General features: G+C 44.7%; 1 protein-coding gene across 1 annotated transcript in view; it reads right to left on the minus strand.

Annotated features, from left to right (window-relative positions):
• LOC123665380 (putative vitellogenin receptor) overlaps positions 1-19,925 on the minus strand; it is a 55,468-nt gene that overhangs the window by 6,820 nt on the left and 28,723 nt on the right. The window contains exons 20-28 of the mRNA XM_045599692.1: positions 19,288-19,392; positions 17,856-18,006; positions 16,137-16,222; positions 15,625-15,755; positions 14,480-14,556; positions 12,921-13,099; positions 10,950-11,096; positions 10,040-10,250; positions 822-974 (exon numbers count right to left, since the gene is read on the minus strand). Of these exons, the coding sequence (XP_045455648.1) occupies positions 822-974; positions 10,040-10,250; positions 10,950-11,096; positions 12,921-13,099; positions 14,480-14,556; positions 15,625-15,755; positions 16,137-16,222; positions 17,856-18,006; positions 19,288-19,392 (1,240 nt within the window). The remainder of the gene's footprint in view (positions 1-821; positions 975-10,039; positions 10,251-10,949; positions 11,097-12,920; positions 13,100-14,479; positions 14,557-15,624; positions 15,756-16,136; positions 16,223-17,855; positions 18,007-19,287; positions 19,393-19,925) is intronic.

Genomic DNA, 19,925 nt, shown 5'->3' on the forward strand with positions numbered 1-19,925 from the left:
GGGTTATTTTTTTTTTTTTGTAATGAAATTATGCCGATTAACGGTCAAATTTTGAGCTTAGATAATTCGACGGTTCTTAATCTAAAGCCTTACCCTGGTCGACTTTTACGGTCGTCGTTCTTATGAATAAAGGAATATTTTATAAAATGTGACATTCTTCATGGCTATGGCTACCTGAGTCAAAAATGAATTGAATCGAATACGATAAAATCGATCCAGGATATCCTTAATGGGCGCGTTACAGCAAATACGTGCTTCATTGTTTTAAATATATCTTACTATTATATATAGTAATGTGTATATATGCTTCAGTATGTAACATCCCACACAGCTGGGCATAGATCCCTTTCTCCATGTAGGAAGAGGATTGGGGCTTAATCCAAACCGCTACTCTACTGCGGACTGGCGGATAAAAAGAGTGAATAGAAGACCCAGGTATAACAGATACACGAAGGGATTGTGTAATATATGGTTGCAAGAAAAGTCAACTACTATATCTCCTGGAACTATCAGTCCTTTTAGTATTATTATCAATTTATGAGTTAATTGATCATATTATGTTCTTTTCTTTGCTATTATTTAATTACGATTGAAACTTAAAATAGACTTAATAACACAAGCCGAAACGATTAAACGGCATATCTTCACTAATTCGAAAACGTTTTCTATTTTTAAAATTTAAATAAATAAAAACAAATTTCGAAATAAATGTTTTTTTTTTTTTTAATTTAAATAAATAAAAACAAATTTCGAAATAAATGTTTTTTTTGTTTAATTTAAATAAATAAAAACCAATTTCGAAATAATTTTTTTTTAATTACCTGACATCAACAGCGATATCGCTTATAACCTTCTTATTTTTATCTTGGTACCGGAGGCGGTGGATGTGGCTGGTCATGGACCATACGGAACTATTCTTGGCGTAGAGGACGGAGAGACGGCCTTGGAGCGCCTTGCAGGAGCGACGGTCAGTTCTTTAATGATTATAATTATATTTATTGAATATTCAGATTTGAGAGAATAAATAAACAACTTTGTACAGTAAAGATAGTAAAGAGATTTGGAAATATTAGTCCATAGAAAATGTAAGCAAGAGCGTACGTCACGAAAGTGCGACCGGGACGGGAACGTGAAACACGCGGTGCGGCACAAATATCGTCGGCGAAGATGCTTAGCACGTGCATTTACCTACTGTTTGTTACAGAATTACTTAATTACTAGACAATTTTTAATATCATATCAAAAATCGACCGTCCCAGCGGGGATCGAACCTGCATCTCCGACTTACCGTGTCGGTGCTTTAGCCAATTAAGGTATGGAACGATGTACCCGCCAGAGCGAAATTCTTGATATGATGATTTTATATTCGGTCTAAGCGACCCTGGCGCCGTCTATAGTTTCCATTTAGAATTTCCCCATGTGTGGGTAACACAAAAATAAATCATGCGAATCAAACACTAACCAGGTTCCGTACCCATCCCGTTCCGGTTCTAATGTCGTTTCGTGTACGTTACGTTTGCAGCGGCCTTTAAATGACGTCGAAAATTTAAATTGGTAACGTTGAAATGATTGAGTATATTAGGTATTTCTTTAGCGATGTTTGGGACGAGTTAGTTCTGAGTAAGTAATTCGTTTTAATGTTGCTGTTGAATTAAAAATTTTGGACATTTACTTGAACAAAAAAAATTATTTCCAATTTTATGTCAACTTTACTTCTTCATAAATAATACTAAGCCATCTTCATTATTTTGACAGAAATACTTTTTTTGTTTTTATATATATTAAGTCGTATACTCCTGTTGACAAGTGAGCACAAGGGATGTTCCAGCTGGACATTCTAGCAAAAGATTCGCACGAACCTTTACCGAGCCCGACTGGGAAATTACCTCAGTCTTACAGAGTATACCAGAAAAGTATGTTGCTTTCAAGTTGTATTATGCCCTGTGGTAAATAAGGCACTACTAAACCAGCCGCTCAAGAGCAAAAGTAGAGTAAGTATCGCGTCTGCAAAGATCTCGATATTGTAGGTGTCATTACGATACGGTCTTTGCGTTACGGTATTGTGCACGGCCTTCCCGTGGCGTCTTTCTATGACAGAGAATTTTCTCTGGGGTTTTAGTGAGGATTCTAGTGCATACCATCTGCATTGCCAAGTCTCATATATCTTTTCTGGATGAAAAGTTTAGCATTTTACAGCGATAAAAATGAAAATGTTCTTCGTTTACTATCAGGCGGACGGTAAATATGTTTCTTTTTTTTTAATATATAGACTAGCGCTTGACTACGATCTCACCTGGTGGCAAGTGAAGATGCAGCCTAAGGTGGAGCGCGCTTGCCTAGAAGATGCCTATTCACTCTTGATTTAAAGATACCCAAGTTATAGTTCGTTGGAAAAACGGAAGCCGGAAGGGCGTTCCAAATTTTTGCGGTGCGTATTAGGAACGAGGAAGCAAATCGTTTAGTGCGAGATCGTGGGATTTCAACCACATAGCGGTGCAGATTCATACGATGTTTGCCACTCTAATGGCATAAAAAAGAAAATTTGATTGCACATCCCGTATGACACGTAGTGTTGCCCAAATGCAAGAACAAGACGAGACTTAGCCAGTCTTGGTCTTGGTCTTGCGCCAATACACCTGGTCTTGGTCTTGGTCTTGGTCTTGCGCTCCCAGTCTTGGTCTTGGTCTTGGTCTTGCAGCAAGAGTCTTGCAAGTCTTGCAATTACCTATTAGTCTATTACTATTTATTAAAGTTTACTTTAAATCTTAGAAAAACGTATTAGAATTGGAACATTGTGAGCTTGAATTAACATAGCCATAGTAAAGATCAAGCAGATTAATAAATAACTGAAGATTTGATAAGAAATTCGAAAAATCAACTGACCTATATGTCGTTTTCCATGGAAGTAACTGTTTCTTAATAAACATTTATGATTTATAAGCTTACATTTGCTAAAACATGTAAAAAAACAAATTAATTACAATAACTTGACTGTATTTTAAAGAACAATACTTATCTGTCTAGAAAGAGATTAAACCCTCAACTTATAAGAAATTGAATAAAAGAGTTTTACGATTTATCATTTATTTGAATAAAAAATAAAATACAACACAAATCAACAGCTTTATCATTAGGTTATGATACTTTATATCAATTTTTTTGACCAAGAATTAATACAAAGTAACCATCTGGCTGACTCATCACTTAACCTATTTCTATGTTTTCTAATTACTAATGATGCTTTAGAAAATAACCTCTCAGCAGGTACTGAAGTTGCAGGTATTGAGAGAAAATCACGGGCCATTTTCGATAAAATCGGATACTCTGTCTCATGCGTCCTCCACCAATCTAAAATGTCTTCCGAGCTGGCAGTTCTTGGTTTTCTCAGGTACTCCTCCAACTCGTCTATCACTAAGCCTTGAAGACAAGATCCAGATGACGTCGAGGGACATTCATAGAGTTTATCGAAGTCTATTACGTCTTCATCTTCATCACATACTTTATTTTCTTTTTCTGGTAATTCCAGAGATTTGTTCAGTGAGTGTAGACTTTTATATTCTTCATAAAGTTCATTGAACTTGCGCAGACTTTCTGTTTTAAGTTGCTTCCCCCACATTGTCAGGTCAAAAGTCTGAGCCTTATGCCTTGGGTCTAAAATTAAAGAAGTACAAGTGCTCGAAGCACAGCTCAATTGGAAATGACTGGAATTAAAATAATTCCTTTATTTATAGTACGTTTCCTTGCTTTCTACCGCGCCGCCTCGCCACGTGCCGGCTCTATGAAAAGGATGCCGCCGCAAATCAAACAATGCCGCGTGCGGCGTACAAACACACACTAAATATTACCTACTTGTACAGACGCGACGCGTGAATAAAATATATGTAAAGAATTAGTGCCAATCACTATTCTTTACATATAAGTGAATGTTTTGGCGTACATCTATACTAATATTATAAAGCTGAAGAGTTCGTTTGTATGTTTGATGACAGAAGTTTTAAAATAAATAAATAAGTCCTGAACGTCACTATACCTCCAAAGTTACTATTCCTCGTGGACGAAGTCGCGGGCACAGCTAGTAAATACTTACTCTCATCATCTCTCTCAGAGATATTCGGGCTGGTAAGTAATACAAAACTCTTATCGCAGGCTTTTTATTTTATTAGTAGGTAAGTACCTACGCTTTTTATATTATTTTATTAGTTTTGTAGAATTTTTTTACACGTTTCAAGTATATTTAAAAGTGGCTACAATATTTATTAAACGGGTGATATTTGAACACTTTTTGCTATTTTTTCTTGTAAAAACTTAAGAAATATAATGACTAAATGTACAATAATAGTACCTAAGTAATTAGTTTAAAACCATATAAGTAATCAATATTATAATATATACTTACTAGAATGAATTAATATGACATCTACTACCTATCCTTACCATTTTATCCTAATCATAATACTACTTGCGTGATCAGTATAATGTATTCATTTTCATTCTAAGCACTCTGAAACTTATTTATTCTTTGGAACACCTGTAGGTACTCTTAAAATTCGAAATTATTTTGCATGAGTATACCTACGCCCTATGGCGGCAATCAAATAGTGTCAAATGTTATGATTTCGGCGTGGCGGCAACGATTGTTTTAGATTTCAAAAGAAGCCGCCGGCGCGTGTATCATAACCGTGTACTTCCGAAAAGCGGCAAATTTCTTTGAGAAGTAAGTACAAAACCTTTGATGCCGCATTATCAAAGTGCCGATGGTTAAAACATAACTATGCATGCACTCAATTTGATTTTAATAGATATTTTTTTATTCGCTATGTTTATGGTATTAGTCGTAATGCGCATAGGTCCAGTTTTTCATATTCTTTGATACAGTTTTTTGCGTCTCATAGAATTCCTAAGCGTACCTACCTATACACCGAACTGTTACACCTAACTACTCAGTGAAATAGCCCTAGCTGCAAGACGCAAGAGTCTTGCAGGCTATGTCTTGTTCTTGCTCAAGTCTTGCACGGTCAGTCTTGGTCTTGGTCTTGCTAAAAATACGCGGTCTTGTTCTTGGTCTTGGTCTTGCAAAAACGCAAGAACAAGACCAAGACTGCAAGACCAAGACTGAATTTGGGCAACACTAATGACACGAGCACACAAGAGATCCGGGCAGGTCGTCACCATTCCACCTTCACACAGAACGTTCCAGACGAACGTCCGAGAGAACACTCTCACCTGAGCGCGTAGCCGACGTGGCACGAGCACAGGAAGGAGCCGGGCAGGTCGCGGCAGGCGTGCGCGCAGGGCTCGTGCACGCACTCGTCCACGTTGCGGCAGGCGCCGGGCAGGTCGTGGTATAGTGCACGGATGGAACATTCCAGACGAACGTCCGAGAGAACACTCTCACCTGAGCGCGTAGCCGACGTGGCACGAGCACAGGAAGGAGCCGGGCAGGTCGCGGCAGGCGTGCGCGCAGGGCTCGTGCACGCACTCGTCCACGTTGCGGCAGGCGCCGGGCAGGTCGTGGTATAGTGCACGGATGGAACATTCCAGACGAACGTCCGAGAGAACACTCTCACCTGAGCGCGTAGCCGACGTGGCACGAGCACAGGAAGGAGCCGGGCAGGTCGCGGCAGGCGTGCGCGCAGGGCTCGTGCACGCACTCGTCCACGTTGCGGCAGGCGCCGGGCAGGTCGTGGTATAGTGCACGGATGGAACATTCCAGACGAACGTCCGAGAGAACACTCTCACCTGAGCGCGTAGCCGACGTGGCACGAGCACAGGAAGGAGCCGGGCAGGTCGCGGCAGGCGTGCGCGCAGGGCTCGTGCACGCACTCGTCCACGTTGCGGCAGGCGCCGGGCAGGTCGTGGTATAGTGCACGGATGGAACATTCCAGACGAACGTCCGAGAGAACACTCTCACCTGAGCGCGTAGCCGACGTGGCACGAGCACAGGAAGGAGCCGGGCAGGTCGCGGCAGGCGTGCGCGCAGGGCTCGTGCACGCACTCGTCCACGTTGCGGCAGGCGCCGGGCAGGTCGTGGTATAGTGCACGGATGGAACATTCCAGACGAACGTCCGAGAGAACACTCTCACCTGAGCGCGTAGCCGACGTGGCACGAGCACAGGAAGGAGCCGGGCAGGTCGCGGCAGGCGTGCGCGCAGGGCTCGTGCACGCACTCGTCCACGTTGCGGCAGGCGCCGGGCAGGTCGTGGTATAGTGCACGGATGGAACATTCCAGACGAACGTCCGAGAGAACACTCTCACCTGAGCGCGTAGCCGACGTGGCACGAGCACAGGAAGGAGCCGGGCAGGTCGCGGCAGGCGTGCGCGCAGGGCTCGTGCACGCACTCGTCCACGTTGCGGCAGGCGCCGGGCAGGTCGTGGTATAGTGCACGGATGGAACATTCCAGACGAACGTCCGAGAGAACACTCTCACCTGAGCGCGTAGCCGACGTGGCACGAGCACAGGAAGGAGCCGGGCAGGTCGCGGCAGGCGTGCGCGCAGGGCTCGTGCACGCACTCGTCCACGTTGCGGCAGGCGCCGGGCAGGTCGTGGTATAGTGCACGGATGGAACATTCCAGACGAACGTCCGAGAGAACACTCTCACCTGAGCGCGTAGCCGACGTGGCACGAGCACAGGAAGGAGCCGGGCAGGTCGCGGCAGGCGTGCGCGCAGGGCTCGTGCACGCACTCGTCCACGTTGCGGCAGGCGCCGGGCAGGTCGTGGTATAGTGCACGGATGGAACATTCCAGACGAACGTCCGAGAGAACACTCTCACCTGAGCGCGTAGCCGACGTGGCACGAGCACAGGAAGGAGCCGGGCAGGTCGCGGCAGGCGTGCGCGCAGGGCTCGTGCACGCACTCGTCCACGTTGCGGCAGGCGCCGGGCAGGTCGTGGTATAGTGCACGGATGGAACATTCCAGACGAACGTCCGAGAGAACACTCTCACCTGAGCGCGTAGCCGACGTGGCACGAGCACAGGAAGGAGCCGGGCAGGTCGCGGCAGGCGTGCGCGCAGGGCTCGTGCACGCACTCGTCCACGTTGCGGCAGGCGCCGGGCAGGTCGTGGTATAGTGCACGGATGGAACATTCCAGACGAACGTCCGAGAGAACACTCTCACCTGAGCGCGTAGCCGACGTGGCACGAGCACAGGAAGGAGCCGGGCAGGTCGCGGCAGGCGTGCGCGCAGGGCTCGTGCACGCACTCGTCCACGTTGCGGCAGGCGCCGGGCAGGTCGTGGTATAGTGCACGGATGGAACATTCCAGACGAACGTCCGAGAGAACACTCTCACCTGAGCGCGTAGCCGACGTGGCACGAGCACAGGAAGGAGCCGGGCAGGTCGCGGCAGGCGTGCGCGCAGGGCTCGTGCACGCACTCGTCCACGTTGCGGCAGGCGCCGGGCAGGTCGTGGTATAGTGCACGGATGGAACATTCCAGACGAACGTCCGAGAGAACACTCTCACCTGAGCGCGTAGCCGACGTGGCACGAGCACAGGAAGGAGCCGGGCAGGTCGCGGCAGGCGTGCGCGCAGGGCTCGTGCACGCACTCGTCCACGTTGCGGCAGGCGCCGGGCAGGTCGTGGTATAGTGCACGGATGGAACATTCCAGACGAACGTCCGAGAGAACACTCTCACCTGAGCGCGTAGCCGACGTGGCACGAGCACAGGAAGGAGCCGGGCAGGTCGCGGCAGGCGTGCGCGCAGGGCTCGTGCACGCACTCGTCCACGTTGCGGCAGGCGCCGGGCAGGTCGTGGTATAGTGCACGGATGGAACATTCCAGACGAACGTCCGAGAGAACACTCTCACCTGAGCGCGTAGCCGACGTGGCACGAGCACAGGAAGGAGCCGGGCAGGTCGCGGCAGGCGTGCGCGCAGGGCTCGTGCACGCACTCGTCCACGTTGCGGCAGGCGCCGGGCAGGTCGTGGTATAGTGCACGGATGGAACATTCCAGACGAACGTCCGAGAGAACACTCTCACCTGAGCGCGTAGCCGACGTGGCACGAGCACAGGAAGGAGCCGGGCAGGTCGCGGCAGGCGTGCGCGCAGGGCTCGTGCACGCACTCGTCCACGTTGCGGCAGGCGCCGGGCAGGTCGTGGTATAGTGCACGGATGGAACATTCCAGACGAACGTCCGAGAGAACACTCTCACCTGAGCGCGTAGCCGACGTGGCACGAGCACAGGAAGGAGCCGGGCAGGTCGCGGCAGGCGTGCGCGCAGGGCTCGTGCACGCACTCGTCCACGTTGCGGCAGGCGCCGGGCAGGTCGTGGTATAGTGCACGGATGGAACATTCCAGACGAACGTCCGAGAGAACACTCTCACCTGAGCGCGTAGCCGACGTGGCACGAGCACAGGAAGGAGCCGGGCAGGTCGCGGCAGGCGTGCGCGCAGGGCTCGTGCACGCACTCGTCCACGTTGCGGCAGGCGCCGGGCAGGTCGTGGTATAGTGCACGGATGGAACATTCCAGACGAACGTCCGAGAGAACACTCTCACCTGAGCGCGTAGCCGACGTGGCACGAGCACAGGAAGGAGCCGGGCAGGTCGCGGCAGGCGTGCGCGCAGGGCTCGTGCACGCACTCGTCCACGTTGCGGCAGGCGCCGGGCAGGTCGTGGTATAGTGCACGGATGGAACATTCCAGACGAACGTCCGAGAGAACACTCTCACCTGAGCGCGTAGCCGACGTGGCACGAGCACAGGAAGGAGCCGGGCAGGTCGCGGCAGGCGTGCGCGCAGGGCTCGTGCACGCACTCGTCCACGTTGCGGCAGGCGCCGGGCAGGTCGTGGTATAGTGCACGGATGGAACATTCCAGACGAACGTCCGAGAGAACACTCTCACCTGAGCGCGTAGCCGACGTGGCACGAGCACAGGAAGGAGCCGGGCAGGTCGCGGCAGGCGTGCGCGCAGGGCTCGTGCACGCACTCGTCCACGTTGCGGCAGGCGCCGGGCAGGTCGTGGTATAGTGCACGGATGGAACATTCCAGACGAACGTCCGAGAGAACACTCTCACCTGAGCGCGTAGCCGACGTGGCACGAGCACAGGAAGGAGCCGGGCAGGTCGCGGCAGGCGTGCGCGCAGGGCTCGTGCACGCACTCGTCCACGTTGCGGCAGGCGCCGGGCAGGTCGTGGTATAGTGCACGGATGGAACATTCCAGACGAACGTCCGAGAGAACACTCTCACCTGAGCGCGTAGCCGACGTGGCACGAGCACAGGAAGGAGCCGGGCAGGTCGCGGCAGGCGTGCGCGCAGGGCTCGTGCACGCACTCGTCCACGTTGCGGCAGGCGCCGGGCAGGTCGTGGTATAGTGCACGGATGGAACATTCCAGACGAACGTCCGAGAGAACACTCTCACCTGAGCGCGTAGCCGACGTGGCACGAGCACAGGAAGGAGCCGGGCAGGTCGCGGCAGGCGTGCGCGCAGGGCTCGTGCACGCACTCGTCCACGTTGCGGCAGGCGCCGGGCAGGTCGTGGTATAGTGCACGGATGGAACATTCCAGACGAACGTCCGAGAGAACACTCTCACCTGAGCGCGTAGCCGACGTGGCACGAGCACAGGAAGGAGCCGGGCAGGTCGCGGCAGGCGTGCGCGCAGGGCTCGTGCACGCACTCGTCCACGTTGCGGCAGGCGCCGGGCAGGTCGTGGTATAGTGCACGGATGGAACATTCCAGACGAACGTCCGAGAGAACACTCTCACCTGAGCGCGTAGCCGACGTGGCACGAGCACAGGAAGGAGCCGGGCAGGTCGCGGCAGGCGTGCGCGCAGGGCTCGTGCACGCACTCGTCCACGTTGCGGCAGGCGCCGGGCAGGTCGTGGTATAGTGCACGGATGGAACATTCCAGACGAACGTCCGAGAGAACACTCTCACCTGAGCGCGTAGCCGACGTGGCACGAGCACAGGAAGGAGCCGGGCAGGTCGCGGCAGGCGTGCGCGCAGGGCTCGTGCACGCACTCGTCCACGTTGCGGCAGGCGCCGGGCGGGGCGTGGTATAGTGCACGGATGGAACATTCCAGACGAACGTCCGAGAGAACACTCTCACCTGAGCGCGTAGCCGACGTGGCACGAGCACAGGAAGGAGCCGGGCAGGTCGCGGCAGGCGTGCGCGCAGGGCTCGTGCACGCACTCGTCCACGTTGCGGCAGGCGCCCGGCGCCGCGTGCTCCGGCGCGTGCCCCGGCCCGCACGCGCACAGCGGCCCGCGCGGGCTCGCGTGGCAGCCCAGCGGGCACGTGATCTTCGAGCACGGCTTATCTGGGAACATGTTCATGATGTGAGAGGCCTCCTTGGATTTCGTCACACGAATTTCACGATTTTCGGAACCGAGCGAAATTTACCTAGATAAATAAGGAAATTAAATAAGTTTTCCTCGTTTTTATTACATTTTTCAAACTAAGCAATTACGAGTAATTAAATCTCGCGACAAGCTTTTATATCATATAAATTGTTTAGTGACTTCATATGTTGATAGTCTAAGTTTTAAAGTCTGTTTTATCCTTTTTATCGAATTTCAATAATTTTTAATTTATTAAAACCTTTGCTTGTACTTCATCTGTCCTCTATAAGTGTTAAGTACCCAAAAAGTTACAAAAAAAGTCTAGCATCTAACGAATAGCATCTAAGCTTTACGAGTTTTTATAGTTTTTGTCACTAGGTCGACAAACAAGCGTACGGCTCACCTGATGGTAAGCGATTACCGTAGCTTATAGACGCCTGCAACACCAGAAGCATCGCAAGCGCGTCGCCGACCCAATCCCCAACCCCCAGGAGCTCTGGTCACCTTACTCACCAACAGGAACACAATACTGCTTGAAAACAGTATTATTTAGCTGTGATCTTCTGTAAGGTCGACGTACTACCCCAGTCGGGCTGCTAAATATTTTGAGCAGGGAATTCCTGCTGTGCTGAAGTTACTTGAATCATGTGTTATCAGTTTGAAAATAAAGTTCTCACCACAAAGACCATCTTCGTCTGACTGATCTATGCAATCGTAAACACGGTTGCAGACACGCGACCAATCCACACATTGGTTGTTATCGCAGCGGTAGCCCTTACTGCAATCCGTATCAGGCGGTATTGAATGCGCCCGGGTTTTGTTCACTTTGGAAGATAAAGTATATAAATAAATAAAGCATCTCTAACTCAGATAATGATATACTCATATATTATATCTATAACTCGGCTACACAGCAAATACGCAAAACATTGTAGATATCTATATGAATAATAATTGTGTTTGCAGACAAACGAAAAAAAAACCGACTTCAATTACATCGACGAGTAATACAACGTAGATCGACGAAAAAATAGTCACACGATGAACATCAGTTTTTCATTAAATTAAAAATTATCAAAATCGCCGCAATAACTTTTTACACCCAGTAAAAAGTTATTGCGGATTTTCGAGAGTTTCCCTCGATTTCTCTGGGATTCCATCATCAGGTCCTGATTTCCTTATCATGGTACCAAACTAGGGATATCCCCTTTCCAACAAAAAAAAAAAAAGAATTATCAAAATCGGTACATCCAGTAGAAAGTTATGCGGTATAATACAACGTAGGTCGACGAAAAAAGCGTCAAATAAAAACGCATTAATAGATTTAACTCGAAAAGTAGTTGTTAGATCTCAAATTTTAAATGGGACCAATTGACACAAACCACCTTTCGATTAAAAAAAAAATGTCGAAATCGGTCGACCCGGTCAAAAGTGCTGATGTAACATACATAAAAAAAATACAGTCGAATTGAGAACCTCCTCCTTTTTTGGAAGTCGGTTAAAAAATGCCAATAGGGATATTATGTCAGAACCACGTTTATAATGGAATATAATTCTAAAAATAGGCAAAAAAGCAGAAATGCAAACATTAAAACCTTCCTTTAGCCGACTTCGAGAAAAGGAGGATGTTCTCATTTTGAATGTTTTTTATTTTATTTTTTGTTTGGTTACCTTATAACCTATACTAGTGGTCGCCCAGTCGTCGAAATTCGATCATAATTAATTTAAATTATAAGTGTGAACATTATTAAGGCTCTGTTGTCAAAGACTATATTTCTACATATAATATTAAACAAGAGTATATGTGTGTGTGTGCGTACTGTGTGGCTACGGTACTAAAGAATTTAGCCACCCTCTCTCTTCCCGTGGGTGTCGTAAGAGGCGACTAAGGGATATCACAGTTTCACTACCATCTTGGAACTTAAAAAGCCGACCGGTGGCGGGATAACCATCCAACTGCTGGCTTTGAAATACACAGGCCGAAGACGGGCAGCAGCGTCTTCGGTGCGACAAAGCCAGCCCTGCGGTCACCAACCCGCCTGCCCAGCGTGGTGACTATGGGCAAAACACACGAGTTCACGTTAATTTTGGCGTAAACTTGTGGAGGCCTATGTCCAGCAGTGGACTGTATAGGCTGTAATGATGATATGTGTGTGTATGCGTGTGTGTGCGCGCGCGCGTACGCGTGTGTGTGTGTGTGTGTGTGTGTGTGTGTGTGTGTGTGTGTCAAATACATGTTTTTTTTTATTGATTTCATGTATTTTTGCATAATTAAAAAAATATATTAGTATTATGCACTCCATAAATATTCAAAATTTTACACTCCTCCGACCGCGTAATTTTCCTAAAAAGGGGTACAAAGTTTTTGCTTCACGTATAATATATAGATATACTGGGTGTACTGAATCTTTTTCTATTTGTCATTTCTTGCATGTTATTAAATTTAAATATAGTTTTTCGACAACCTATAATGTATTACTTGTCGATGATTATTAAAGTAAAGTAAGTCGGTTAGCTTATCACAGGAATTTTGATACTTGACAGAATTTGTTGGTGCTGACTAATGAATAAATACAATCTAATGATTGGTTAATGACTATGATGGATTTAAAAAAAAGGTGGGTGTCGTCATAATTGCTGCAACTCACCTCTCGCACAACCTTCTTCACTTTCGTCGTAACCGTCTGTGCAGTCCTTGACTTTATCGCAGAAACTATGCGTTGCTAAACAAATCTTCTCATTTTTACATGGAATCATGTCCTCGCCGCAATACATTTCGCAGCCATTCTCGTCCGTCCCGCCCGGACACTCCACTTTATGATTGCAACTGTTATTATAATAAAGATACATTTAAATGGATACGAAGCAACCGCCATAGACGGTTTGAAAGGGCCATAGCCCAAGGTGGCATTCTGCGTACTAGGGATGTGAAAAATCAATCGAGTTTTACAACAATGGATAACTAGAATAAAAGTCAGCCGGAATATGTTTTCCATTGACTAGAATATTTTATGGAAAAATTGAAATGATCCGGTTCGCTGAATCTTATAATATGCCACTGGCTACAATGGTATACTAAAACTAAGAGAACGCTACTGGAAAGCATTACATATATTAGATGAACAATCCAGTGCCATATTCAGTTATCCATTTTCACTTCAGCCTGTAATATCCCAATGCTGGACATAAGCCTCTTTCCCCATGTAGGAGAAGGATTAGAATTTAATCCACCACGCTGCTCCAATGCGGGTTGGTGGATCTATTCCCTACTATTAGTAACGATCGCTATCAGGTGTATATGACAACAACCGGGACCGAGAGCTTAACGTGCTCTCTGAGGCACGGTGGGGAGACCCACAAGAACTGTAATAAACACCCAAACCACGGCAAACACCTGTATGGCCAATACAAATGTTTGTTATGTGCGGGATCGAACCCGCAACAGCCAGCGCAACAGCCACGAACCAGTGCTGTGACCGTTGCGCCAAGCATGTCTAACGCGTGTCGCGTGTTTTATCCATTTACTGAGCCTTAATTACCATTGCCAATTACTAGCAGTTAGTTCACCTGTCACTGAGTATAATTTAATTTTTCATTATTTGTCTTAATTTGAAGAAAATACCATACTATCATAATACCATACCATTTTTGTTAAAGTTAAAAACAACACCATCTTCCCAAAAAAAAAATCTACAAAACGACACTTGTACCCACGACCGCAAGATAAAATGATATATTCATGATCTGGAAACAATTATAACTTAAGCGCCGTGAACATTGATAACATATTTACGGCAGGCGCAAAGATTTACAAACATTTATAGGGCTCGTACAAAAAATTGGCATACTGGTAGCCTAACAACTATGGTACCACATACGCACTACATGTCCAAAATTATTTCGATCTTATCGTTATATTATTTCATCGTTAGTTTCTTAACTCCTCATTGTTAACATACCTCTCTATACATTAAATACTTTTTTCTCCAAAAAAGGAAATTTAGTAGTTAATATTTTTATGTTAGTAGATATGTTAGTTTTTCTGCTACATCAACACAACCATTTAGTTAAATTTGAGGGCACCACAGTAGAAAAAAAAGATATTTCTAAGACTACCCACGTAAATAATATGCTACTACCCTCTATCACATATCAAATACGCCATCAATAATAAAATATCACGAATCCATGCAGAACTATATCTAACCGCGCTGTCATGGGCAAGCAGATGCTCCTATTGTATTCGCAAACATACTCCCAGGGCATACATCTCAGCACGTTTTCCTGTGTGGGTAGTATAATAAAGAAACCAATTTAAATAAACATAATCAGGGAGTTCTTTAAAAATACTTATGTATTACGCTACCACTGATTCTGAGACTTCATATATATCTTTTTCTGTTGAATTGGTCGTCTACATTCACCTATCCAAAGTAGACTCAAAAAACTTTGTTTTTTTTTTCAGCTAATTAAAACATTCCTTGTAAACCAGTCAGAACTGAACTGGTCTGAAACATAACTAGATTAACGATTACTTTTCATGTTAATGAAGAGTTGAAACATAGCCCACGTTACACTACTGCGGCTCGGTGAAAAATTGTCAAACCAATAGCTATAATTTATTATTAGGTTTGATAACGATTGGGAGAAAAAGCTTAGGTTTTCCGCAAAGCAATGGAAAACCCAAAACCCGAATAGAAACAAATATTTACATGAACAAAAATATCTTGAGGAAAAGCTACACTGTCGTAGGCACAGTTTTTAATTTTCTGCTCAAAATCTAGAGCAGATGGAGAAACATGTCAAACTTAAAGAAGATAACAGAAAAATAATACTGGTGAGGGACGAATGTAGGGCCGACAACGCGTTTCTGATACTTCTGGTGTTATAAGCGTCCGTAGGCTACGTAACATTTTACCACCATAAGGGACACTTGATTGCCACCTCAGTCTTATAACAACACCTCTATTCTAGACCATTACACCAGAAGAGTTGATATCAGGTGAAATTCTTATTCTTATTCCTATACCAAAATGTGTGAAGAAATCGTACTTTTAGCGATAAGACCGGCTATGTACATTTTCCTTTAATTGTACTACTTTTAAACATTTTTGAATATCATATCAAAAATTGACCTTGACTGACCGTGTCGGCGCTCTAGCCAATTAAGCTTTTGAACGATGTCACAGTCAATTTTTGATATGATATTCAAAAATGTTTAGAATTCCTAATGTGTGGGTAACACAAAAAACAAAATCGTAGGTTGTACTATTTTTGTTTTTTTTTTTTATTAATGGTGTACAATAAGAAGTATTATTATTGTTGTTCAAGTATACCCACCGTGATATGCACAAACTCTGAGGTATCGCAGTTGTCTTCATCGTCCTGCTCCAGACAGTCGTACTTGCCATCGCATCGCTTGGATAAATCTATGCACGTGCTGTTCCTACACTGGAACATGTGTTCTGGACATATAGTGGTGTCTGGAAACGAATTTACTTTTTAGCTCAAATTGTGCCTAACATAAATTTAATTTGTGTTTTTAATTTAACTTTCAGAAATTGTAACAATTATATTCGTCTATTAATTTGGGGCACAATCAGGATCCTTGGTCTGCTTCTACTAAAATAATTACCCTTTGGTCTTAATTTTAGGTTTATTTAATATTTTGATCTTGATTGGACAATTTACTTTAAGGCCTTTAAGGCATTGGCAAGGTTTTGTCATCATCATCATCGTAGTGTGCCCAGCGTAGTGACTATAGGCAACACACATGAGTTAATGCCATTTTTGGCGCGAACTTGTGGAGGGCCTATGTCCAGGGAGGACTGCGATAGGCTGAATGATGATGATTGATGTCTTACCGCAATCGACTTCATCAGAACCGTCCTCGCAGTCTTGGCCACCATCGCAGTGCCACGTTTTCGGGATACAGTTCCCTGACCCACACCTAGTGACAAAAGTAGTATATTTAGTGGAAAAGTAACATAAGTGTACATCGGTTAGCAGCTAATTAAAAGATGGTACACTAAAGACAGAAGCAAGCGAGTAACCCAATTGCATTGAGAAGATATATTCTGTTCCTCAACCACAACATTAACCAATAGTTCTAAAGAATTCGGAAGATGGTGAAAAGAAATAAGATATTTTGAACCCATTGAGGAATAACGCTTATCAAGTATTTTTAAATGTAAATTTTTGCGTTAAATATGTAACAAAAGAGACTGACATCTTAGAGGCTATGTTTGGCTTAGATGTCACGATGAAGAATAAAGAAATGTAATGTAAACATATTAAGCTCCATAAATCTTCTGTATAAATAAAAATGAATGTTGCTAAGTGCATAACTCGAGAATGGCTCGACCAATTCGGCTTATTTTTTTTTTTGTATGTTCCTTAAAGCCCACGGAAGGTTTTCATATAAACAAAATTAAAAAAAAAAAATTTACTATTAACTTTTGACAGAACGAAGTCTGTCCGGGCAGCTTGTAAAATTAAATAAAATTTCCATTAAAAAAATGTTTCATATCACCAAGTTACTGACGGTAACTAAGGTAGTAAAATATATTTATAATTCAACTCTTCTTATCGCGGTATGTGTTCAACCGAGTGTATGTAAACCGAGCAACACTTGTTCCAACGCATTGTTGCGTAGTTACAGTTAATAAGAATATAATTGTGTTTGCAGGCAAACGAAAAAAAGACCGACTTCAATTATATCGTCAAGTAATACAACCTAGGTAGACGAAAAATTAGTCAAGTAAATACGCATTATTAAAGATTATTTCAAAAGTTGTAATCTGATCTCGATGAAATTTAAATGTGACCACATGATAAACATCAGCTTCGATTAAATTAAAAATTATCAAAATCGGTACACCCAGTAAAAAGTAATGCGGATTTTCGAGGGTTTCCCTCGATTTCTCTGGGATTCCATCATCAGATCCCGGTTTCCTTATCATGGTACTAAACTAGGGATATCTCCTTTCCAATAAAAAAAGAATTATTAAAATCGGTTGATAAAGAACGATGTTATCCCCGAACATACATTAAAAAAAAAAAAAAAAAAATATATATATATATATATATAGTACTGCGTGGCTACGGTACCTACTAAAGAATATAGCCACCCCCTCTTTTCCCGTGGGTGTCGTAAGAGGCGACTAAGGGATAATACAGTTCCGCTACCACCTTGGAACTTAAAAAGCCGACCGGTGGCGGGACAACCATCCAACTGCTGGCTTTAAAATACACAGGCCGAAGACGGGCAGCAGCGTCTTCGGTGCGAAAAGCCAGCCCTGCGATCACCAACCCGCTGCCCAGCGTGGTGACTATGGGCAACACACATGAGTTCACGTTATTTTTGGCATAAACTTGTGGAGGCCTATGTCCAGCAGTGGACTGTATAGGCTGTAATGATGATGATATATATATACATATATACGGTCGAATTGAGTTACCTCCTCCTTTTTTGAAGTTAGTTAAAAACCAGACATATTGATGGATTATTTATTTTAAAGTTACGTCAGTCAGTTCTATTTGGGTATAATGGCACACATGTGGAGGTAGCACACGACACCCACATGAACTCGGTGCGGTAGCAGGCGGCCGTGTCGCAGGCGCCGGGCTCCTCGTCGGACGCGTCCGGGCAGTCGGCGCGCCCGTCGCACGTCACCGTGCGCGACACGCACACGTCGCCCGACACGCACTCGAAGTCCAGCTCCGAGCACGTGTCTGTCACGCCGTTTATTTCATTATGAACTGAGGTAGGGCACAGCAGGAATGTCCTGCTCAAAATATGGAGCAGCCCGACTGTGGTCCTCGACCTTACAGAAGATCACAGCAAAATAATACTGTTTTCAAGCAGTTGTGTTCCTGTTGGTGAGTAATGTGACCAGAGCTCCTGGGGGGATTGGGGATTGGGTCGGCAACGCGCTCGCGATGCTTCTGGTGTTGCAGGCGTCTATAAGCTACGGTAATCGCTTACCATCAGGTGAGCCGTACGCTTGTTTGCCGACCTAGTGACATAAAAAAAAATTATACTCAACGGCCATTTTATAAGACTTCCCAACTCACCACCAACCACCTAACGCCTCTATACTTATTGAACATAAACTAAACATTTATGTATAAACTTTTTATAGAGGTCGGTATTTCAAACTATGTACCAAATTAAAGATATATTTAGTCTAAATACGGCTATGCACAAAGTTACATTTTGTATAAAATAAACTTGTATTCGTATAAATATAACTAACTGACCCCGCAAACGTTTTTTTGCCATATATGTTATTAACCCGCTTAATCCCCCCCCCCCCTTATAACTTAGGGGTATGAAAAATAGATGTTGGTTGATTCTCAGACCTACCCGATATGCCCACAAAATTTTATTAAAATCGGTCGAGCCGTTTCGGAGGAGTTCAATGTTCAACACCATGACACGAGAATTTTATATGTTAGAAATAGTGGTATCACTATGTTGGCAACAAGAGTGCGGACCGCCTATTCATATGTGTTACCATGGCCTGTGGACCAACATAACAAGCATCAAAAGAGCATTGCCAATTCATAACTGGTGTTGTATGGTTTTCCACAAAACTTACGAATATCAAAGTTCTGAAAAAATAGTCCAAGTTCCCGCAGTATGCCAACACTGCATAATATATTAATAACCTAAACAATCTTTCGATTGGCATCAATACATGTGGGGCCGTATATACCCAAGGTAAACACGGATCCTTTAGACGTTATCACAGCCGATTTATGATGATATGATCCCGGTTTATGGTGATATGATCCCGGAATAGACTTACGAGTAGACTGGGTAAAATTCTAAAAATGAAAAACTAACTTGGTTTGGCTTCTTCTGCCATACACGAGAAGACTAAACATGACTGTACCTTTATAACCTTTACTTAAAATATTAACTAACTTCCAAACAACTAAATAGCCCTTAAATATTGCTCATAAGTTCAGTGAATCAACATAAAATCTGTCTCGTGTCAATCTACTTACCAACGCTTCCATTTAATCCCTTGCAACCAAACTTATCCGTTATACAAATACCGTTGCAGGGTGTCTGACCTTCTGGACACATCGATGGCGGCTCTGTTACGCGATCTGAAAAAAGAAATATAAGATCGACCGGTGATGAGCGATCAAGAAAAGTCAATAAATTTAAGAAAAAAGATCTTTTCTTTTACAAATATTATGAAAAGAAAAGATTTGATCGTTAGTTCATTCGTAATGGACAACCTCTGAAGCAAAATCAAAACCAAAATTAAAAATTAATTTAGTCAATTACGATTCAAACGTAATTTTGAATCGTCATTTTGCTAATTAAAATTATATAAGTTTTAATGAACTAATTAGAAGAGTGAAGTTACTACCGATTCGGAATGTAGATTCTGCAGAAAATATTCGCCATGAAACTCCGCTGTTGCTCTTTATTTTTAAATGTATTTTATATAATAAATATAACAAGAGTAGTAAAATTCTTCACGAAATATACTTCAATGTAATTGATATACAACCAACTGTCAGATGGGCTGATTACCACAGCGGTTAGAAAGTTTGACAATGCTTGCGGTCGCAGAATCGATCCCCACTTTTCACATTACGTATATGTATTGTATTTGCCATATATACGTCAT

The sequence above is a fragment of the Melitaea cinxia genome, chromosome 24, assembly GCF_905220565.1.
Source record: "Melitaea cinxia chromosome 24, ilMelCinx1.1, whole genome shotgun sequence".
Classification (NCBI taxonomy): Eukaryota; Metazoa; Arthropoda; class Insecta; order Lepidoptera; family Nymphalidae; genus Melitaea; species Melitaea cinxia.